At 41.6% G+C, this 24,618-nt stretch overlaps 1 protein-coding gene across 1 annotated transcript in view; it reads right to left on the reverse strand.

Moving 5' to 3' along the window:
- Positions 1-23,887, reverse strand: part of LOC107149713 (cadherin-related family member 3) — a 72,397-nt gene extending 48,510 nt beyond the window's left edge. The window contains exons 1-5 of the mRNA XM_048801019.1: positions 23,801-23,887; positions 23,450-23,651; positions 18,210-18,406; positions 12,447-12,618; positions 10,958-11,183 (exon numbers count right to left, since the gene is read on the reverse strand). Coding sequence (XP_048656976.1) covers positions 10,958-11,183; positions 12,447-12,618; positions 18,210-18,406; positions 23,450-23,489 — 635 coding nt within the window. The 5' untranslated portion in view covers positions 23,490-23,651; positions 23,801-23,887. The remainder of the gene's footprint in view (positions 1-10,957; positions 11,184-12,446; positions 12,619-18,209; positions 18,407-23,449; positions 23,652-23,800) is intronic.
- Between the last annotated feature and the right edge of the window lie 731 nt (positions 23,888-24,618).

The following is a 24,618-nucleotide window of genomic DNA, read 5'->3' on the forward strand; positions in this document are numbered from 1 at the left end:
TTTTTTTTTTTTTTTTTTTTTTGGTACCAGGGATAGAACCCAGAGGTGCTTAGCCCCTGAGCCCCATCCCCAGCCTTTTTTATATTTTATTTAGAGACAGGGTCTCACTGAGTTGCTTAGGGCCTTGTTAAGTTGCTGCAGGTGGCTTTGAACTCATGATCCTCCTGCCTCAGCCTCCCGAGTTGGATTCTAGGCCTGTACCACTGTGACCTGCATAATCAATCTTTTTTGCTTCTGGGCAATAAGTTCCATGAGGACAGGGATTTTTGTCTGTTTCATTCACTCCTAAAGCCCTGCTGCTTAGAACATTATTCGGCACTAATAAGTACCCAATAAATAATTCTTAGTTTGGCAAAAAAAAAAAAAAAAAAAAAAAGTCACTGTTATTTCCAACCTCTTTGCCCATGTCCCCTTAGACAGTGTCTTTTTCCCATTTTATAAACTGCAGATGAAGCCCAGTTCTCTATGCATATTCTTTTTTATTTTTATTTTTTGCATTTTTAGGGGTACCAGAGATTAAACTCAGGGGCACTCAACCACTGAGCCACATCCCCAGCCCTATTTTATATTTTATTTATAGACAGGCTCTCACTAAGTTGCTTAGGGCCTCAATAAGTTGCTGAGGCTGGCTTTGAACTCTTGATCCTCCTGCCTCAGCCTCCCCAGCCCCTGGGATTACAAGCGTGAGCCACCGCATCCAGCCTCCACTCATATCCTTGATGCCACCACCCACTGCCCACTCCAGGCCATCACAATGGCCATGACTACCAGTCTCAGTTGCATTATTCATTTTCATCTTTCAGCTGGATTGTCCCCTTCTGCATAAAACATGTTATAATATTTCTCATCTTTCCAAAGTCAAAATTTCACTCAGATCTACATTCTCCTCCAGGTACTGTCCAATTTCTTTGCTCTGCTTTTCAGGAAAATTCTTTGAAAATTGTCCCTGCCCACTACGCCTATTCACCCCATCTCACAGTCCCTTGATGCCTCTCCAACCAAACTTTCTGTCTCCTGACTCCACTGTGCTAACTCACTTCTCAAGGACCACCAAAGCTCTCCATCCACTCCTTCCCAGAGCCCCTGCTGGGCGCCACACACTTTCCTGAGTTCTAGCAATTCACATATCGCCACATTCAATGATTGGGCGTCTCCGTTCTCAGCTACCTGGACAGCTCAATAGTGCTAGATCAACCCCTCCTTCCTGAAATACATTTTTTAATTCTTTGTTTAAAATTTTGTTCTAGTTAGTTATACAGGACAGTAGAATGCATTTTGACACATCCTACATAGATGCAGTGTAACTTCAAATTCTTCTGGTTGTACATGACATAGAATCACACCAGTGGTGTAATCATATGTGCTCATAGGGTAATAATGTCCCATTCATTCCACTAGCCTTCCTTTCCCCACACCCCTCCCCTACCTTCACTCCCCTCTGTCTAATCCAAAGTACCTCTGTTCTTCCCTAGTGCCCCCCACCTTATTGTGAATTAGCATCCACATATCAGAGAAAACATTTGGCCTTTGGATCATTGAGATTAGTTTATTTCACTTAGCATGAGATTTTACAGTTCCATCCCTTTATTGGAACATGCCTTAATTTCATTCTTCTTTAAGGCTGAGTAATATTACATTGTGTATATACACCACAATTTCTTTATCCATTCACCTAGGTTGGTTCCATAACTTAGCTGTTGTGAATTCAGCTTCTAAAAAACACTGACATGGCTGCATTACTGTAGTAGGCTGATTTTAAGTCCTTTGGGTATAGACCAAGGAGTGGGATAGGTGGGTCAAATGGTGGTTCCATTCCCAGTTTTCTGAGGAATCTCCATACTGCTTTCCATAGTGGTTGTGCCAATTTGAAGACCCACCAGCAATGTAGGAGTGTGCCTTTTCCCCACATCCTCTCACCCTGCACAAAACTCAACTCAAAGTGGATCGACACTTAAACACTAGAACAGAGACCCTGCCCCTAACAGAGGAAAAAGTCAGCCCAGATCTCCATCACGTCGGGTTAGGAACCGACTTCCTTAACAAGACTCTTAAAGCACAAGAAGTAAGATCAAGAATCAATGAATGCCACATTTTTTTTATCCATTCGTCTATTGAAGGGCATCTAGGTTGGTTCCACAGTCTTGCTATTGTGAACTGTGCTGCTATGAACATCGATGTAGCAGTGTCCCTGTAGCATGCTCTTTTTAGGTCTTTAGGGAATAGACCAAGAAGGGGAATGGCTGGGTCAAATGGTGGCTCCATTCCCAGCTTTCCAAGAAATCTCCATACTGCTTTCCAAATTGGCTGCACCAATCTGCAGCCCCACCAGCAATGTACAAGTGTACCCTTTTCCCCACATCCTCGCCAGCACTTGTTGTTGTTTGACTTCCTAATGGCTGCCAATCTTACTGGAGTGAGATGGTATCTTAGAGTGGTTTTGATTTGCATTTCTCTGACAGCTAGAGATGTTGAGCATTTTTTCATGTACTTGTTGATTGACTGTATGTCCTCCTCTGAGAAGTGTCTGTTCAGGTCTTTGGCCCATTTGTTGATTGGGTTGTTTGTTCTCTTATTGTCTAATTTTTTGAGTTCTTTGTATACTCTGGATATTAGGGCTCTATCTGAAGTGTGAGGAGTAAAGATTTGTTCCCAGGGTGTAGGCTCCCTATTTACCTCTCTTATTGTTTCTTTTGCTGAGAAAAAACTTTTTAGTTTGAGTAAGTACCCAATGGAGTATTACTCTGCATTAAAAAATGACAAAATCATAGAATTTACAGGGAAATGGATGGCATTAGAGCAGATTATGCTAAGTGAAGCTAGCCAATCCCTAAAAAACAAATGCCAAATGTCTTCTTTGATATAAGGAGAGTAACTAAGAACAGAGTAGGGACGAAGAGCAGGAGAAGAAGATTAACATTTAACAGGGATGAGAGGTGGGAGGGAAAGGGAGAGAGAAGGGNTAATTGGGCGAAAGGGTTTTTTAAAAAAAGCTTTAATTATCTAGGAAATGTCTTCATTTCTCCACACAAAAGGCAGGAGGATGGGAAAGGCAGCGGAGCACAACAGACACTAGTATGGCAATTTGTAAATCAATGGATGTGTAACTGATGTGATTCTGCAATCTGTGTATGGGGTGAAGGTGGGAGTTCATAACCCACTTGAATCAAAGTGTCAAATATGATATGTCAAGAAATTTGTAATGTTTTGAACAACCCACAATAAAAAATTAAAAAAAAAAAAAGAAAACAAACCTCAAAAAAAAAAATCAATGAATGGAGTAGAATCCAACTAAAAAGCTTCTTCACAGCAAAGGAAACAATCAATGACATGAAGAGAGAGCCTGCAGAATGGGAGAAAATCTGAAATACGTTTCTTTGTGGACTTCTGGTAGAAATTCTACTTTCCTAATTCTTCTTTGACCTGACTAGTCCTGGTCAGCCTCATTTTCTCAAGCCTTCTCCTCACCTGTCAATGTTGGGACACCCTCATACTTCATCCTTGAGCCTTTTCTGTATCCACACTTATTCCCTGGGCATCTCATATCTTGGTCTGTAGATCCCATGTGCAAGTTGATAGCCCCTCATTAATATTCCAGCTCCAGTGTCTATGCTCAACTCCAGGTTTGTTTGTTTGTTTGTTTGTTTGTTTTTAACCTGGTTGCTACTCCTCCTGGCTACCTAATTGGCTTCTTAGTCTCAACTTGCCCCCAAACAATTCACTGGCTGCTCTTCCCAAACCCCATTCCTCTTCAGTGAGTGGCTCAAGCCCAAATCCAAGAAGCTGTCTTGACGCCTCCCTCTCCCTGACACTCCACATCCAATTTGTCTGTGGATCTGTCAACATTGCCTTGGAAATGTAGGCAAACTGCCGATGTGTTTAGGAATGAAGGGAACCTTTGTTGGCAACTCACAGGGCGGGGGGTGTGGCTCACTGGGATCAGTGAACCCTTAACCTGGATGAGGCCCTGGAGTCAATCCCCAGTGTAACCCCTCCCCGCCAAAAAAGCAACTTACTATGAACCGCTTCAATAGAATAGAAGGGACTGGAAATCAATACAAGAATGGACAACTGGGAAATCATACAGTAACCAGAGGCTACTGGTGGGTGTGTGGGTGACCACTCCATTGGTCAACTCTTTCGACTTTTCTGTACATTGGAAATGCTTAATAATAAAATGTTTGGGGAAATAAACAAAAATCAATGATTCCTCCCCATCCCAACTGCCTCCTCCTAGACCGAGGTGCCATCGTCTCTCACACCATCATCTCTCACCTTGATTATTGCTGTCACCTCTCAATGGTTACCCTGCTTGCACTTTTGACTTTGTATAGTCCATTTTCTCTAAACAGAAGGTAACTTGATTTTTTATGTAAATAATAGCATGTATTCCCCCATCCAAAGATTTCCAAGGGAATCCCACATCCATCAAAACAAAAGGCAGGAGCTAGGGTGGTGGCTCAGTGGTAGAGGGCTTGCCTGGCATGTGTGAGGCACTGGGTTCGATTCTCAGCACCGTGTATAAATAAATGAATAAAATAAAGGTCTATGAACATCTAAAAAAAATTTTTTTTAAATGCAAAGTCTTTTCCAACATTTATGTATCTCCAATATCAACTTTGTAACTTCTACTCATTCTTTGCTTTGCAGACATATTGATATCTTTGTAGTACCTTAAAAGGGCAAAAACTGTTCTCTCCCAAAAGTTTTTCAATGGATAAAGAATTTGAATACATATTTCTATAAAGAAAATGAGAGTGGTAGTGCACGCCTGAAATCCCAGCAGCTCAGGAGGCTGAAGCAGGAGGATGGAAAGTTCAAAGCCAGTCTCAGCAATGGTAAGACACTAAGCAACTCAGTGAGACCCTGTCTCTAAATAAAATGCAAAGTAAGGCTGGGGATGGGGCTCAGTGGTTAAGTGTCCCCGCATTTAATCCCTGGTTCCAAAAAAGGAGGCGGGGTCAATAAATCTAAATACATATTCTGGAGTAAAAAGATATAGAAATGACCAACAGGTAAATTTTTAGAAAATGTTCCACATCACTAATCATCAGGGAAATCTAAATCAAAACCAAAATGAGATATCACCTCAGCCCGGTGAGCTATTATCAAAAAGTCTAAAGGTAACTTGTGGAGAAAATAGAACTCTTACATACTGTTTATGGGCATTAGTATATATATTGTGGAAAACAGTATGGCGTTTTCTCAAGAAAGTTAGAAAGAGAATGACCATACGATTCAGCAATCTAACCTTGGGGTATAATCTGAAGAAATAAAATTAGTATGTTGGAGAGATATCTATACAGTTATGTTTACTGCAGCCCCTATTCACAACAGTGAAGAGCATTGGAATCAACCTAAATGTCCATCAACTGATAAAGTAAATGTGGCACATCTACACAAGGAATACTATTCAGCCATAAAAAAAATGCTATCCTGAAATTTGCAGTAACATAGATGAAACTGGAGATTGTGAAGTTTCATAAGTCAGACCCAGCAAGACAAGTACCCGATGATGTTATTTATAGGAAGAATTTTTAAAAACTGATCTTCTAAGAAGTTGAGAATAGGATTGGGGTTACTGGAGGCCAGGAACAGTGGTGGGAGGTGGGGAAATGTTTATTGATGGATAATAAGCTAGAATTGATGGATAGTAAGCTAGGAGCAAGAAGTTCTAGTGTACTGTTGCATTGTAGGGTAACTGTAGGTAACACTTATGGGCTATGTAATTTGAGCCGGTCGTGGTGATATATGCCTATAATCCCAGTGGCTTGGGAGGCTGAGGCAGGAGGATCTCAAGTTCAAAGCCAGCCTCAGCAACTTAGTGAGGCCCTAAGCAACTCAGTGAGACCCTGTCTCTAAATAAAATACAAGAATGGTCTGGGGATGGGGCTCAGTGATTAAGCACCCCTGGGTTCAAACCCTGGTACCAAAAAAAAAAAAAGAATTTTGAAAGTTTTTATAAAGATAGGACAAATGTTTAAGGAGATCAATTTAAGCATTATACAATATATACATGTAATGAAATTGTATGTTTTCTCTTCTTTGCAACCCTGAGTCCTAATACATTCTCAGAGTAATTATGGCTCATAGAAGAAATAGACTCCTATTTATTAATTTTGCCTACAAAATATGTACTGAAATGACAGGACTTAATATTTCCAACACTGAATGCATTCTGCCTATTTGATGTATGTTTCTTCACACCTGTGAAACATAAAAATTGAAAACTAGAGGCTATTCAAAGGAAAGGACAGAGGCCTTTTTTTTTTTCCAAAATGATTGCACTTTAAACAATCCATCAAAAGCAGAATTACCACCTCAAATTGTAAAGCAGAAATTTACATATTCTGGTTTCTAATGCCATAGACTCATCTTTTTTCTTCCCTTTTATGTTTGTTTTACAGCTGAGTTATAAAATAGGAGTATATAATTAAAATCCTCAGACCCATAATTATAAGCTCGGCTGCAGAATAATTGTTGAGCCTTTTGATGATTCCGCCACTAATTATGCCCCTTAGAAATTCCAAATATCACTTTCCCATAAAAAGCTGATCATTGTCAGCCTTCAGTCAACACACTTGACTGATGGGAAGATAATGTTTATTTCCACATGTTTATCGGTGGCCTACCCTGACTTGGTACCCTTATTTTACTAAGGAGGGAAAGATAATGAATCCATAGATGTAGATTTATATTTATCATTGAATGGCATATCTGTTTTTCTCCTTCACAAACTACCATGAAACTTTCAGAAATTGCTCCTTATTTGGAACTTTTTAAAACTCTCCAGTAAGTTATTAGGATGTGCATTGGGTAGATTACGTCCTAATATCTGATGCGTCAAAGAAAATAAGTGTCTGTAAATAGAATGCCAGCATATGTTCAAAGATCTATGTTCTGAAATGTGTCACTAATTTTGGGGGCACTTTGAATCAGCTATTCTACCTTGAATTGCAGACATGAAACCCTGTTTTGTGGAAATATCCCTGTCACATTCTAATCTCGCCCTTCCTACTCTGCACCTACTCTTGCCCCTCCCCCACTGCCCCACTGCAAATGCTTGTCCAAAAAAAATGCTAAGCCCATTTTCATAAGATGTTGTTTCTGTAGACACTCGAAGGCACAATACCTTACTTTGAAAGATATCTTTTAAGGAATAAATTTATTTCACCATTAAGAAACAAAAAAAAAAAAATCCAGGCACAGTGGTGGCGCATGCCTGTAATCCCAGCGGCTCGGGAGGCTGAGGCAGGAGGAATGAAAGTTCAAAGCCAGCCTCAGCAATGATGAGGCCCTAAGCAACTCAGTGAGACTTTGTATCTAAATAAAATACAAATTAGGACTAGGGATGGGGCTCAGTGGTTGAGTGCCCCTGAGTTCAATTCCCGGTACCCACCACCAAAAAAAAAAATTAAGTCATATTTGACAATTAAAATAGCATAAAGAGGTGTGCAACTTGATGACTTGGTATAATTTCACTAGATATAGAATTCTTTTTTAATTTTATTAGAATTCTTGCTGGTTGTTTTTTTTCCTCTCTTCCTTTCAATATTTTATTCCACTCTTTTCACTTGCATGGTTTCTGATGAGAAGTCTGCTGTAATTATTATCCTTATCTCTCTGTAGGTTTGGTGGTTTATTTGCCCTTTGGATTTATTCAATATTTTCTCTTTATGTTTGATTTTGTAAAGCTTGAATTGGTCTAGAGGTACACATACATGTGCATGTGCATATGTGTGTGCATGTACACACATGGGCATATATAAATACATTCATCTGTAAAAATATGTGTATATCCCAGATGAGATAAGGCTCAAAGTCTCCGTTCTCTCACCTGGGAGAATAGTGCTTTGCCACGGAGAAGGCTTTAGTTTTATTTCACAGGATTCTCTTCTCCTCCCTCTGCCAAGATCTTTCTCGTATGTTCACCAGGAGAACCTGGTAGAGTTCCTGGTGGTTAAACCCATGCAAGTGTCCCCCTGTCCAACACTGTGGCCCACGGAGTTTCTCTCTGACATTCTACTCTACACTTAGCCTCTGATCATTCTGATAATTCCACACTACCATGTAAGTCTTCCTACCCACCACGGCTCCATCTGCTTCCACTATAGCTAAGCCGAGCGTGGCTGTGATACTCTGGATTCACCTGTCTCTCCAGATCTCGGGGTGGAATTTTGACCTGGTGAGTTCAAGAAAGGTTGTTGATTTTCTGTTGGTTCAACTTTTCTTTGTTGTAAGGATGAGAGGTGCCACGTTTTCTGTCTCAAAGCACCACTTGCACCATGGTATCAGGAATCCTTAAAATGTGGAGTAACAATGGTTGTTATGGTGTGGCTGTGAGGTGTCCCCCAAAGGCTCACGTGTGAGATGGTGCAGGAAGGTCCAGAGGAGACATGACTGGGTTGTGAGAGCCTTAACCCAACCAGTGAATGAACCCCTGATGGGATTAACTGGGTGGTGGCTGGAGGCAGGTGGGTGGTGGCTGGAGGAGGGGGCATTGGGGGTGTGGCTTTGGGGTCTCTATTTGTCTCTGGAGAGTGGAGTCTCTCTCTGCTTCCTGATCGCCATGTGAGCTGCTTCCCTCCACCACACTCTTCCTCCATGATGTCCTGCCTCCCCTCGAGCCCGAGGAATGGAGCCTGCTGTCTATGGACTGAAGCCTCTGAAACCCTGAGCCCCCAAATAAACTTTTCCTCCTCTACAGTTGTTCTGGTTGGGACTTTTAGTCACAACAGCGAAAAAGCTGACCAAACAGTGGCAGTACAGCATAAAGAGCCCTACTCCTGAAATGCATGTGGATCTGAATATGGATGAAATCCAACCTTCTTCTAGTAACATTTATTCCCTGGGCAATGCCCTTCACATGGCTTTGCATCTTCCATCATTAATAAGAAGCCAACAGGTAGGTCACATTATATCAATTTTACGGTGGGATCTAGTGCAACCTTTGTACTCTGTGGACTCCAGTTAAGCCTTCCATGAAATGTTATAAGCTGATACATTTTGAAGTGCTATGGACGAACAATTGGAACAATCCCCATCTAACAAACAGTCTCATTAGACAATCACAGAAAGCATTTAACATATTGTGAATTCAGGGGAGATATATAGACATCCTTTCCCCCAAATCATGCTGTCACAAGATCTTTCATTTTGATGGAGCACCTGGAGAAACTTCTGTTTTGTGAAACGCACTTTGGGAATTGCTGGTATTTTAGGAAACACCAAGATTTGGAAAAAGACGGGACGTGGATTTGAATCTCAACTCAGCTATTTGCTGTTTAGGTGAATGTTCCTAATCTATAAATTGAAGACACAGTACTTTTTAGTTCATTGATCCATTAGGTAACATAGCAAACAATAGCATTTACTTTAGGAATTAATACGAGGACTTCATGAAACAAATTAAGCACCTGTCACGTGATATATACTTAAGGCTTATTAATGTTATTGTTGATCATCATCCATATCAGGCTCCAAGACGGTGGGTGGCAAGGTCTTGCCCACATTAGAACCAATTTTCCTCTGAGTTGGCCTGACAAATAAATGTGGTTATCCAGTCGCCAGAGTACTTGAATAGCACATCTGGTCTAGTCTATTGTGTTAGAGGATGTGTGTAGGAGTGTGTCAAAGTGTAAAGTTTCCGCGGCCTATGTCACGATGGAAATGTCATTCCATGTTTGGTAAAATTCACAAAGAACATGGCCCGGTCCTTCCAAATATGGCCCAGGAACCGATTGTCTTCTGAGAAAAGTATAGGGCTAAGATCCAGCAGCATTTAATCTGTGTGAGCAAGCATTTGGGGGTCTGTCATTCGAAGCGAATGACTTGCACTAATTGTCTGGTAAGTCATGGTGATTGCATGTTGGAGTCACAGCTAACCCCTATTGGACTGTCATGCGTTTTCCATCCTAAATGTTAACACTGTGGGCGAGCTACCATGGAGAACACCCAAGAAGCGATTTCAATATGATATCTGATTCCTGGGTGGCTGGAGCTGCTCAGTGCTAGATTTTAATACTATAATCTGGAACATGTTGATTTGGAGCAATACGCATGATTAGATGATTTGATTGTGTGTTGTAAAGGAAGCTGTGACCTTTCCAGTCCAATCCTGGATGTGACCGAACACTGTTGGGAGGAGGAGAAGACAAATGCATGTGGGGGAGTGTGACAACCGTGACACCGTTCCTTTGCCTCATTATTCAAGTGTATTCAATAATCTTAAAAACCGTGTGGACTGTGCCCCAAATATTAGTGGCCAGCTACATCTAAAAGAAAATAAACAAAGATCTAGTAACATGACCTGCAAATACTGAGCAGATGGCCTCAACATGAACAAGTCTCTTGTTTTTTTAGCCAGTTTGGGCAAACAAGACAACATTAAAAATATATTATTCTTGCCTATAAATCCATTGGCTAAAACCACTGTAGTTTAATAATGCCGTACTATTTCATATGGCATCAGAAGTTAAGACAGCAATATCAGCCCCGCCATTGGCAAGACGTTTTACATTTGGAAAACTACTTTCACATTCATTGTGTTTGACCAGAGGAGAAAAGCCATACAAGAGAAGAGATACCAGCAGGTTTCATTTCCCCAAATTTACAGTAGAAACCAACAAAGCAGAAATGTGGGGTGATTTGCATTAGTTAAGTGAGGACTTAAACCCAAGTTTCTTAGCACTAAGTCCATGGTTTCTTCCCTCTCTGGGGCATTATAAAGTGGAAGGACAAGAGGTAGAGTTCTTTTCCTAGAGTCACACATAAATTCTGCCAGAAAAATAAGGTGAGGGGCATTATTTCTCTACAGTGCGTGCAGCCAGAAATCCCAAGAACAAAATGAAAACTGCCGGGCATCTTCTGTTACCTAAGGATGAGGCTGGACCTTCCTGCACAAGAAGGAATGCAGAGGGTAGGCAATTGCCCAGACATCCCAGACCTCAGTCACTGTCACCTAAAAGGTTCTAAGGTATGTTTGGGACCTGAGCAGTGGGTATAAGTGATTGGATGGTCTCCGTGGCTTTGTATTTGCATGCAACCACGCAGAAAACTGCAAGACATTGATATTCTTTGTTCTAAAACAAAAATTACCTCCAAAGCAGTATCCTCTGGGTCCTTGGCTGTTGCTCGATAAATGATGGTGCCCGGGACAGTGTCTTCTAGGATATAAATCTCAGTAACTGCCAGAAAAGGTAAAAGAGATATGATTGAAGGAGTTTCACACCATGCTATCCCCGCTCCCCCCCAAAAAAAAAGCATTCATTCTATATTTTAGATAAAAATAAGAGTATTATACTTGCTCAGTACAAATGTTTTCATAGAGTGCTTCTAATTAAGCCAATAGTTATGATGATGATGATGATGGTAATGATGATGATAGGCACTATTTATTTAATATCTACTATGTGTCAGGCTAGAGGAAAAAAGATTTAAAAATTTAAGCAGGGCACAGTGGCATATGACTATAATCTCAGTGGCTTGGGAGGCTGAGGCAGGAGGATCATGAGTTCAAAGCCAGGATCAGCAATGGCAAGGAGCTAAGCAACTCAATGAAACCCTGTGTCTAAATAAAATATAAAAAATAAATTAATAAATAAAGGAGGGCTAGGGTTGTGGCTCAGTGGGAGAGCACTTGCCTCACACATGTGAAGCACTGGATTAGATCCTCAGCACCACATAAAAATGAATAAACAAAATAAAGATATTGTGTCCATGTATAACTAAAAAATATTTTTAAATATATATAAATAAAAATAAGGGGCTGCAGATGTGGCTCAGTGGTTAAGTGCTTCTAGGTTCAATCCCTGGTATGAGGGGCGGGGGAGGCAGTAACTAGAGGCAGGTGGGTGCGGCTGGAGGAGGGGGCATTGGGGGCGTGGCTTTGGGGTCTACATTTGTCTCTGGAGAGTGGAGTCTCTCTCTGCTTCCTGATCACCATGTGAGCTGCTTCCCTCCACCACACTCTTTCTCCATGATGTCCTGCCTCATCTTGAGCCCTGAGGAATGGAGCCTGCTGTCTATGGACTGGGACCTCTGAAACCTTGAGCCCCAAATAAACTTTTCCTCCCCTAAAATTGTTCTTGTCAGGTTTTTAGTTACAGCAGCAAAAAACTGACTAAAACAAAGATGTTTAAGTGGTAGCAATCACAACAAGAAAGACAGGGTCCCTGACCTCACAAAGCTTCCAGTTTAATAGACACACTCCTAATTAAATCATCACACAAACGAGAGAATAAATTTGGTGCACTGTAACCACACAAATCAATGTATCACCATAATCAATGAACAAGTGAGTATACCCTTTCATGTAACCCATGGGTCACTCCTGTTGTCAGTGTTGTCCCGATCAGTCTTATAGCCTGGGTGCCATAGAGCACCCAGGACCCAGAGCCTACAGCTACATCCACAGGAGCCCTCTTCCTCCAAGGAGAGACCCTCAGTACCTTGGTTTCCAGGGGCAAGAGATCCGGTGAAGGTGGGCGGCTCATTCACATCTACAATCTGGATTAACATGGTCTGGGATGCTGTTGCCCCTCGGCTGTCTTTGGCATAGATTATCAGGGAATAGAGCATCACACTCTCAAAGTCCAGCTTGGGTACTCCAGTGGTGAGTAACTAAGTTTAAAAAAAATAATAATAAGTAAATAAATGCAGAATCGTGGAGCAAACAATTGGCTTCATCAGGACATATAGAGAATATGTTAGATCTACAATTTCCAATATTGGTCAGCATTTTGTTGTTTTGTTTTGTTTTATGGGTTTTGTTAGGTTTTTGTTTTTGCCTTTGTTTTCATTTCTCAGACGGTCTCTCACTAGCTGGCCTTAAAATCCAAGGGACAAGTGATCCTCCCACTTTAGCCTTCCAAATAGCTGTGCCCCTCCATGCCCAGGTTTAAATTAACATTTTTAAAAAGGCATAAAAATCTTGAACTTAAGCTGGATACAGTGGCGTATCCCTGTAATCCCAGTGGCTCAGGAGGCTGAGGCAGGAGGATCTCAAGTTGAAAGCCAGCCTCAGCAAATTAGCAAGGCCCTAAGCAACTCAGTGAGACCCTGTTTCTAAATAAAACGCACACAAAAAAAAACCTGGGGATATGGCTCAGTACTTAAGTGCCTGTGAGTTTAATCCTCATACAAAAAAAAAAAAATCTTGAAGCTCACTCATATCGTGTCAAATGATTTCTCCTCCATCTTTCCCACCTTCCCAGACTTTAATTTGGTCAAGGATTATCCTGACATCTCAATCTATCCTTGCAAAGTAGGTATTAGGGTTAGGTGCAGAAATTGGAGATTTGGGGAGGCTCTGCAGCGTGGCCAGGTTTTCACAGGTAGAAGTGCAATGACTTTGGACTCCCTCTGACTTCACACTCATGCTCTTCATGAATCTAAAATGGCTAGGACCTCACATGGCAGAGTCAGAGTCCCTTGTGTCCCTCCCTTGTTCACTCACCTTTATGTCCTGTTCTAGGTCCCTTCATGGCTTCTACACTGACTCTTGAACTGCCCTATTGACCTGAGACAATCCCCCACCGCCCCCAACCCCCCAACCCCCTCACCCCCTCAACCCCCAACCCCCCCACCGCCGAGGTGGAGCATGCTCAGAACTGGATTCCAGTCCCACCTCTGGTGTGAAATAACTCTAATACTTTGGCGATGGTCCTTCAGCTCTCTGACTTGGTTTTCTTTATCCCTCATATGAGATCACTAATGTCATTTCCATGTCTGCCATGATACCAGGAGTTTTGGGAATACTGTTTCTAAATATTTCTTTTTTAGAATTAGTGGAAATAGTGAAATAGTGGAAAACAAAGATTTTTATTGAGTACCAATACTCAGTAGAAGGGGTTGGACACTCGTCTTTGGGCACTCTTTATCAAATCAAGAACCCTTTTTCTGTGATGATAATGTAGTCTAAGAAAATGCTAAGATCTTACATGTATGGAGCACTTACTATGTGTTAACTGCAAACACTTATTAGTAATTACATCATTCCACCCTTTAAAAAAAACAGTGTGATTGACATGTTAATATGTCCATTTTATAATCAAATATGAAATACAGACTCTGAAAGATCATCCAACAAGGAACAGGCAGGGCACAAATGCCACTCTGATTCCAAAGCCCATCCCCAGGGCAAGGCTACCCACATGGCTGACTGTGGTTCTGAGAACAAAAGGATCATAATGTCACCCAGCCAACCTTCAGCCAGCAGAGCTAGCATTTGTTGATTACTCTCTCCGAGTCCAGGATTACTTTCTACTCTTTGCCTCTGTTAATCATCAAAGCAAACCTGAGAGAGAGGTCCTAATGTCATCCCGCTTCACAGAGGCCGAAACTGAAGCTCAGGTTATATAACCTAGCTGGGAAATCCATGCTGCGCTTGGAGACAGAGCACGGGCCTGACCCCTGCCCATCTGTTCCCAACACCCTCATGTCGGCCAGAACTGCCGCGGACAGGAACACAGAGGGGTGTTGTCGCAGTTCCATCAAAGTCAGCAATACCTGGCATCCGATACCATTGTCTACTGAGCAGATGCCCCAGGCTGGACAGGATCTCTTCAAGTCTCATGGTTTTCCCATGGAGCGAATAAATGCTCTAGCATCCCCCAAGCTGCTGATGAAGAACTAAAGCCCAGGAGTAAGAAATTTTGCCTACAGTAACACCACTCATAGTAACTGAGCCGGGGCTTAAAGCTAGAGCTTTCTTTCTGTTCTCCACACGCTAATGATTCCTGATAAGTTCATTTAATATCATAACCTGGTTTTAGGATCTATGGGGCTTTCCAGCCTCAATTAAGCACAACAACTTTGTCCTTAAAGAGCTCCTGATCCAAGAAGCACGGTCCTATGCCCCAGCTGCCATTTTCACATGGTTTGCCCTCTCCTGGGATCCCCAAAGGGACAGCAACTGTGTCCATTTTGAGTATCAGGCTCAACAAATATCAGCTCTCGATGAACATTTTTTTAAGTCAACCAAAATTCTCATTAATTGCGCTTGAACTGAAAGTCGACAGGAAGATGGTTTAAGTTCCCCTCTGGTGGATGCCTCCCATCCAGAGAACAGGAAGTGAGCATAGAAAAGGTGACTTGGGGGGCTGGGGTTGTGGCTCAGTGGTAGTGCGCTCTCCTAGCACATGCAGGGCCCTGGGTTCAATCCTCAGCACCACATAAAAATAAATGAATGGAACAAAGGTATTGTGTCCAACTACAACTAAAAAATAAATAAATTTTTTTTTTTTTTTTTTTAAAAAGGTGACTTGGGTTCATTTCCCCATCCTGCCTGGACAGCCCCTTTCGCGATCCTCAATGACAGGTAGGAATCTGAAGGTAACGTAACTAGAGCATACCATGTCTCATTCCCATGGATGGATCCATATCATCAGTTCATGTGATTATTGTTTGCTATTGTTTCTCCAAGAGACTTGTTTGGCGAGGTGTTTTGTTGAATACTTGGCCAGTGGCCTGGCTAAGCTCAACCAGTCTTTTGCAAAACAATCCCCCATGTGTCAAGGTAGAAAGTCCAACAAAGGATAATGATATGCTAAACCCCAAATAGAACAGTATATTCTCCCTTTTTTACTGTAATATTATAGAATTAGATATCAATCCATTTCATGTAGCCTTTATCTGCAGGAATATTTCTGGGCTACAAAAACCGTTTCATAATCAAACTGCTTCTAAAGCTATCTAGAGCTAGTCTATTAAATAGCTCTGATACTATGGCCACATTTTTCTTATTGTCTTTTTAAAAAAAAAAAAAACTGTCAGTGGACCTTGTTATTATTTACATATCTCTGTGCAGTGCTGAGAATCAAACCCAGTGCCTCACACATGATAGGCAAGCATTCTACAACTGAGCCACCTCGCCAACCCCCACATCTTCCTTATATTATTATTTTTTGGCTGTCTATAATATGGCTACTTAGATTAGATTGGAAATGTATCTGCTATAGCAGCAACTATTGTGTGTTAACTGCTTATCATGGACCAAGCAGTAAGATGATACTTTGCATATATTATCTCATGGAAACTTTCCATCAGTCCCCGAATGAGGTGGTATTATTGTTAACACCTTATTATAAGGAAAATAAAAAGCACAGAAAGTCAAGTAATTTACCCAAGGTCATGTTGTTACTAATTGTAGTAGCTATGATTGAAAAGTGGGTTTGTCAGGCTCCAAAATCTGTGCTTAGAATAGTGATGGTGCACTCATTCTCTCTCTCTCTCTCTCTCTCTCACACACACACACACACACACACACACGGAGGAGGAGGAGGAGGAGGAGGAGGGGTCGTAGGAACAGGGAAGAGAGNACACACACACACACACACACACACACGGAGGAGGAGGAGGAGGAGGAGGAGGAGGAGGAAGAGGAGGAGGAGGAGGAGGAAGAGGAGGAAGAGGAGGAGGAAGAGGAGGAAGAGGAGGAGGAAGAGGAGGAAGAGGAAGAGGAGGAGAAGAAGAGGTAGGAAAAGAAAGTGTTGAGCAGGAGGAAGAGGAAGAGTACTTAACCCTCTGATAACCTTTTGCTGCTGTTTAGACTTGTAACAAATATCCTATGAAAAAAAAACAATATGAGATAGCATTTTACACCAAACTGTAGTTAGAAGCAAATTTAAAAATCTAAGGATGACAAGGTTTGGCAAAGTTATTCAAGAGCCTCATAACAGATCTCCTTTGCCCCTTTTAATCTGTTTCCCTCACAACAGCTAGAGTGAGCCTTTTAAGATAGAAGCCAATTGTTTTTTTTGTTTTTTGTTTTTTGTTTTTGTTTTTTTCTGTAGGACTCTCCAGTGGTTTCTTAAATGTGGGAGGATTTAATGTCTCTGATGATTTACCCTTTCCTATACTCATGTCCTTTTCAGTGTTCCTTCTACTAAAGGAATTGCCTTTGCAGTTCCTTCTACTGAAAATAGAGCATATTTCTCCACCGCCCCCCCTAGCTTGGACATGTGACTTGCTTTAGCCAATGAGATCGGAGGAGACTTGGGTCTTGAAATATACATGAGAGTTTGAGATTGTTCTTTTGTTCTCCTCCTTTTGCCTAAAGAGGCATAGGCTTCTGCTAACCAGTGTCCCAAGGAGCATGAGAGGCACAAGGAAGACCTGAACTCAGCTGCAGCCTGGAACCAAACCAGGTGGCGCCCCTAAACCACATGTTGCTCATAAGGACTTTATTACTTACAGCCCACAAGCAATGTGACCTCCATGTTCATGGTGGTTCTCTTGCCCTCAGGTTCCACAGGGGCAATGCACAGGGACCAGGGGAATGCTGCACATATAGTGGGTTGCACCATATTTGAGGGACCCTGATCTTAAGGAACCCGAAGCTCTTATAATAAGCAGTAAACCTGCCTGAACACTGCCCCACTGGGAAAATAGCTTGATCATAGCTAGATGGTATATCTAGGCCCACAGCCCATGCAGGCTTTGCCCCTCACCTCCTTTGCTGTCTCATCTGTCACCTTGCTTCTGCTTCAGTCCTGTCACATCAATTGCAATCTCTTCTCCTTATCCCGCCCCTTTGTTCCACCATGCCTTGACATGGAATGCTCCTCTCTTTCTTCATCTACTTAATTCCTTCCCATTCTGCAGATGACTTTTCATGTAGCTCTTTCTCAGGAATCCGGACCAGGTCAAAGGTCCCCTCTAGGTGCTCTCACAGAACTGTGGGCCTGGATTTCATGGCTTTTGGTCACATTTACAATGCTATGCTTGTATGCATGTTCCCTTGATTAATATACATCCCTCTAAACCAGTAAATATCACAAGGTCAATGCATTGCCTGCATCTGATCAGAGCCTCAATAAATGTCTGTAAAATAAATGGATCATGATCTTCCCACGGATTTTTTCTTTTTTTAATTGTACTGGGGATTGAACCCAGGAGCACTCAACCACTGAGCCACATCCCCAGCCCTATTTTTTTTTTTTTTTGAGTTGCTCAGCACCTCACTTTTGCTGAGGCTGGCTTTGAACTCATGATCATCCTGCCTCAGCCGCCCAAGCCACTGGGATGACAGGGGTGTGCCAACACGCCCAGCCCTCCCATTAATTTTTAAGAGTATCCAACACAGTATAGTGTCCCAATGAGAGGGTGCTAAGTTAATATCATACAATAGGGAGTGAGAAGGCAGAGGATGACAGTTTCATTTGAGAGCCCTTGGGGTACCAAGTGATCATACTGTTCACCTACATACTTACATCCCACAGGTGTGTGGATCTCGGAGACAGCCTGAATGGATGGACCACAGGATTTGCATTAATAATCACAGGACCTCCAACCAGAGAAGTGTGAGGTGAGACAGACACGGTGACCACAGCAACCCGGGTGTGCTGAGAAGCATTTTCCAGAAGAGGGCTGAGATTCTCAATCATGAATTTGGGAAGAGCTAGAACATCTGAGAGGAAACATAAAATTTGACTTTTTACAAATGAATTTCTGCAAAGCTTCCCAATCTGCTTCATGTTTTGAAACCAACAACAAAAAAAAAAGGACAAGAACCACTAGTTCCTTTTTTATTAGACGTCTTAAAAAATCAGTTGAGTTGGCTTGGCGAGGTCATTAAGGATCTGGGAACTTCTTCTTCTTGTAAGCTAACTCCTCAAGTTTATGGACACCGGCAGAAGACAGGATTATTTTATTGATGGCACGGCAAGCAACTTGAACTTTTGTGTTCACATCCCTTCTTTTCTTTTTTTTAAATATTTTTTTAGTTGTAGATGGACGTAACATCTTTATTTTATTTACTTATTTTTATGTGGTGCTGAGGATCATACCCAGTGCCTCATGCATGCCAAGGCAAGCACTGTACCACTGAGCCACATCCCCACCCCGCATCCCTTTTCTCGTTCCTCAAGGAACACGGGGGCAACACAGAGGGTCCCGGTGGATGCTATGCATTTATATCACATTTGAGAAGCCCTAAGCTCAGAAAGCCCAGATCTTTACGAATGAGCAGAAAGCTTCCTGACCTTTGCCCTGGATGGAGAAAATAACCTTATTATGACAAACCATCCTCTGTGTCAGAGGGTGACAACGCCCTTGTTTATAATGCACTTTTTGTTTTCCAATGTTCTACCCATCCCTCAGTTGCCCCTTGGATATCACTTCTTTCAGAAAACCTTCCCTGAGCCGGGCACAATGCCACACACTTGCAATTCCAGCGACTCAAGAGGTTGAGGCAGGAGGATCGAGAGTTCAAAGCCATCCTCAGCAACTTAGCGAGGCCCTAAACAACTCAGTGAGACCCTGTCTCTAAATAAAATACAAAAAAAGGCTGGAGATGTGGCTCAGTGGCTAAGCACCCTGGTACAAAGAAAGAAAGGAAGAAAACCTTCTGTGGCCTGCCCCAGTTGGCTTGGATACTCCTTCCTAGGGTTCCTGTAACACCCCATAGTGATGGTTCCCAGCATAATAACCTTCCATTTGGGTGCATTCCAGGGAACCATAAACTCTTACTGAATAACAGTACTTACCACATATTTGTTGAATGAATGATAAAATATCAGTAATGACTGTTTATAGGACATTCTTTCACATGGAATTTTTTCATTTAATCCTCACATTACCCCTGGAGTGGGGCTGCTATTATCAGTTCCATTTTGCACATGAGAAAACTGAGGAACAGAAATACAGTGACCTCCATCTCACCAGGAACAATAAATTTGGCGAGGATATGGGGGGAAAGATTCGCTGATACATTGCTGGTGGAGCTGCAAGTGGGTGCAATCACTATGGAAAGCAGTATGGAGATTCCTCAGAAAACTTGGAATGGAACCACCATTTGACCCAGTTATTCCACTCCAGGTGCATATTATAATGATACAGCCACATCAATATTTATAGCAGCTCAATTTACAATAGCTAAACTATGGAACCAATCTAGGTGCCCTTCAACAGATGAATGGATAAAGAAAATGTGATATATATACACAATGAAACATTACTCACCATAAAGAAGCATGAAATAATAGTATTTGGAGGTAAATGGATGGAACTTGATACTATCATGCTAAGTGAAATAAGCCAATCTCAAAAACCAAAAGGCTGAATGTTCTCTCTGATGCTAACACACTATAGCATGGGGGAAGAATAGAAGTTCATTGGATGAGACAGAGGGGAATGAAGGGAAGGGGGGATGGGAATAGGAAAGACAGAAGAATAAATGGGACAGAACTTTCCTATGTTCCTAGGTGAAACTCCACATCATGTGCCACAAGAATGGAAAGTTATGTATGATATGTCAAAATACATTCTATTGTCATATATATCTAAAAAGAACAAAATTTTTAAAAAGCATACAACAGGCAAAAAAATGAAAAGAAAAGAAAGGAAGGAAGAAAGAAAGAATGCAGACAGATAGATAGGAAGGCAGGCAGGAAGGTAGGTAGGTAGTGACCTTCTGTTATACAGCTAATCAGCAGTAGAGCCAGAATTTGAACCCCAAACTTGCTGGATCCCAATAGCATGCTCTTAAATGATTCAGATGGCTTCATGATTCAGAGTAAATTTCTTTGGGGTAGAAAAAAAAAGAAAAAGAAAAATGGGAAAAAGCAAATATCCTCAAAATGTCAAAATTGGAGAAGGTCCCCAGACAACCAACAGCAGTGGCCCTGGGATGAAGGAAAGGACTCCACCTCAGGAATGGCCTTTTGGATTCACAGCCCTCGACTCCTGTCTGAAGTCGGCTTCTTCCTGGCCACAGGACCACTTGGGCAAGCAGCTCATCCTCTCGGAAACTAGAAGTCAGGGGTGTGGCTCAGTGGTAGAGCCCTTGCCTGACATGTATGAGGCCCTGGTTTCAATCCCCAATACTGGGGGGGTGGGGGAGGATTAATAGTACAGCATCTTGTGCTTCAGAATTTGCTAAGAGGATAGGTCTTATATTAAGCGTTCTTACTATGCAGGCACCCAAAAGTGACACAGGGGAGATTTGGGGAGATTTTCGGTATGCCTGTGATTTTGATTACGGTGATGGTGTTATGGGTGTTTGCAAATGTCCAAACTTATCAGATTCTACACATTAAATACATTCAGTTCTTTGTTGGTCATTGTACCTTAATAAAGCTGTTAAAAACAAACAAACAAACAAAGAAGAAGAAGCTAGAAATCAACTGTGACTTCAAAAGAAGCCACTTTGGTTGAAACTGGTGTGAGGTGATCACCACTATTTAAGAGATTGGGATTATTGGCCATTATTTTTAATAAAGATTTATTTGCCAGTCACTATCATAGAAAAATGTAAGATTTCATGTTACTGAAGTTCATTATTTGTTTTATTAGATACAGTGCATGAAAGGTGGGTAAAAATAGTTTCCGAAATGACATTATTTCATACAACTTGTGTCTAACCCTGCGGTGTTGGGAAATTACTCAGTGCTCAAAGTCACAATGCATTTAGAGACAAAAAGTCATCATGCACCCTACTGAGCTGGCCTACTTTGATTCTATTTTTCTCCCTTTCTTTCTGTCTCGCTTGTGTGTGTGTGTGTGTGTGTGTGTGTTTTCTCTGCTCCCCTTAATTTCAGCTGAGTCTTGTTCTTACAGCAAAGATTTCACTGAAGATACACTTAGGTTAGTTTCTCAAAACTCATTTGGAAAAGGCAAAGTTAAAGATAGGGCCTAGAGGTGGGCTTGGTGACACACATCTGTAATCCACCAACTCAGGAGGCTGAAGAAGAGAATCACAAGTTCAAAGCCAGCCTCAGCAACTTAGGCAGGCCCTAAGCAACTTAACGAGATCCTGTCTCTAAATAAAAAATTAAAAAGGGTTGGGGATGTCGTTCAGTGGTTGAGCACCCCTGGATTCAATTCCAGGTACAAAAAAAAAAAAGATTACATCCACAAAATACCCAAGACTATAGAGAAGCCCTGTCTTAATGTATAACTTTAACTTTAAATTTTCTAGTAACCACATTTTTTAAAGTTTTTTAAAAGGCCAGTAAAAATAATTTTAACATTTTATTTGAACTGATGTACATAAAATATTATTTCAATGTAATTAACATGTTAAAATGTTAGTAAGATAGTTTACATTATTTTTTTCACATAAAAATCACCTAAATAATAGTATATATTTTATATTTACAGCACATCTTAAGTCAGAGTGCCCACATTCAAGTGCTTAGTGGTTATCATTTCAGACAACATTGCTATAGAGTTGATTGGAGTTGTGCAGATATTATCATTTATTTCTATTAGCAATACAAAATCTAATCATTATTAATCAAAAAGTGGAAATTATCACAGTTATTTTTCTCTTTCAGATTTGCAATAACCATCATTTGTTCTTAGAATCATAGACATATTTTACTTGATGTTTTGTTGGTAACGATGATATTTAGCTTTTACCCTCTTCTAGAAGTAACTAATTCTAAAGCAATCCATCAGCTGGTTTATTTTATGAAATCAATTTTTGCAACCCTGAGAAAAAAAATCACTTAATGTTTTCAAGTAGGGCATTAAAAATTTAAATGATTTATTTTTAAACTTGGGGGTATGTTTTGTTAATTAAAAATATAATTCATGCTATTTTTAACCAAATACTAAAGTATATAAAGTAAAAGAAAATTTAAATCTCCACATATTTCTCCCCATCTCTGCTGCTCTCACATTTATTTCTACATTCAACTCCAAAAATAATTGTCATCAATTTTTTGGTATATATTCTTCTGGAATTTTCTGTGCCTATTTGCATGTGAATAGACCTATTTTTTTTCCCCAGAAGGATTTTCCTGTGTTGTAGTTTTAGGACATCCTTCTCTCTACAGTACACCACCGATTACCTTTTTACCTGTCCTTCAGAGCCCCCAAGGCTGCCTCCTGCTTCTCATGGCTCTGACATCCACAGTATGGAGGGAGGACCATTTATGGCATCCTCTACCGATGGCCATGTACGTGGCCTCTAATTTTTGCTATTACAAGTAAACCTATATGCATATCCTAATGTGGCCATGGGTTCTGAACTATGGCCTTCCTGGAATACTGGCTCTAAATCCGCAGCTTTCAGATGCTGTTGGAATGACAAATTGCTTTCCAAAGATCTTGTCCCAATTTTCGTTTATAACAACTACATCTAAGAAAGCATTTTTTCAGGGCTGGAGGGGACACTAGGGATTGGACCCAAGGGCACTTAATGATGGAGCCCCATCCCCAGCCCTTTTTTATTTTTTATTTAGAGACAGGGTCTCACTGAGTTGCTTAGGGCCTCACTAAGTTGCTGAGGCTGCCTTTCAACTCCCAATCCTCCTGCCTCAGCCTCCTGAGCTGCTGGGATGACAGGTGGGCACCACCGCACCTGGCGAGAAAACATTTCTATTGAAATGTAGACCTTTCCAGTGAGGAACAGCCACGGAGAAACTGAGGAAACCAACCAAATGGCAGACTACCAAATAATTATTTCAAAGTTCTACAAGATGAGTCCAAAGTTAGGAATACTAACCTGGGGCTGCCACCATCAAAAACAAATGAAAAAAAAGCATGATTTGCTTGAAAGCCTCTCGCCTCTGTAGAGCACTGCTCCAGCCCCTGGCACTGGGAATTTCCAGCCAGGTCACTCTCTTGGTGAGGCACGTCTCTGGAGAAACATCCTGTCGCTAGGCACCCCGGTACTTACTTCCCCATGACAGTTCTCGCTGAGAAATCTGTAAAATGACACCTTCCCTCAAAAAAAGCCAAAGCTTCAGCCAGGAGAGTTGCTTTAGCCAGGTAAAAAAAGCTCCACTTTACATTCTCCAAGTGCAAAGTGCCCCCCCACACACTCCACAACACACACACACACACACACACACACCAGCAAGTCCTCATGCCTCTGGGGTGTTGAGAATTCAAGGGGGATTCTGCAGGAAATGATCAGCTCCCTAAATTCATTCCTTTTCAAATGGAATCTGTTGAATAAAAAGACTCCTGGTCACCAACAAGCATGATCCTGCCCTGCTAGGTGTTTATCACACCCAGGCTTGGAATCAAGACCAAGAATCTCAGTTTACCAAGTTTGCAGAGGATTTACAAGTTGCTAGGCAAGGTTAATATGCAATCAGATTAGAGATAAGGTGCAAAAACAAATCTAATAATTGGCCAAGAGTCAAATTGCATGCTAGTTAGTAACTTTAATTTAAAACTTGGGAGTGGGAGGAGTAGGTGTTTTTTAGAACTACTGATGGGTAAGATTTGAATGCATGGAGAGTTGGCATAAAAAACACCTCAAGGGCAGCAAATTGGTGATGCAGAAATTGACTATTGAAGCCAGAATTAGACAGGCAGTCAGTAGAGATAGGTAAATCAAGTCAGGTTGGATCAAGGAGGCCAATTCTGAGTGAGTCAGGAAGTTGAAGACTGTCCCCAGAGGGATTGAAATGTGAATTCCTTCAGAGCCCTTCCTCCACCCTTATCAAGAACTTGCCCCTGCTCCAACCTGTTGCTAAGATAACCTCTTCCAAGAATTGCCCCTCCCTACAGGGAGCTATAAAGTTGTTAATTAATGTATTCTTGGCTGCTCCATCTTGCCCTTCCCCCTTCAGCCCACCTGATGCCCCCCTTTGGGCCCTCTCACCAGCATTCCTGGGCCTAGTCCTGGGCCTGGTCACAAAAGCAGGAAGGAGATAAGGGGAA

This window comes from Marmota marmota, unplaced genomic scaffold (assembly GCF_001458135.2).
Source record: "Marmota marmota marmota unplaced genomic scaffold, marMar, whole genome shotgun sequence".
NCBI lineage: Eukaryota > Metazoa > Chordata > Mammalia > Rodentia > Sciuridae > Marmota > Marmota marmota.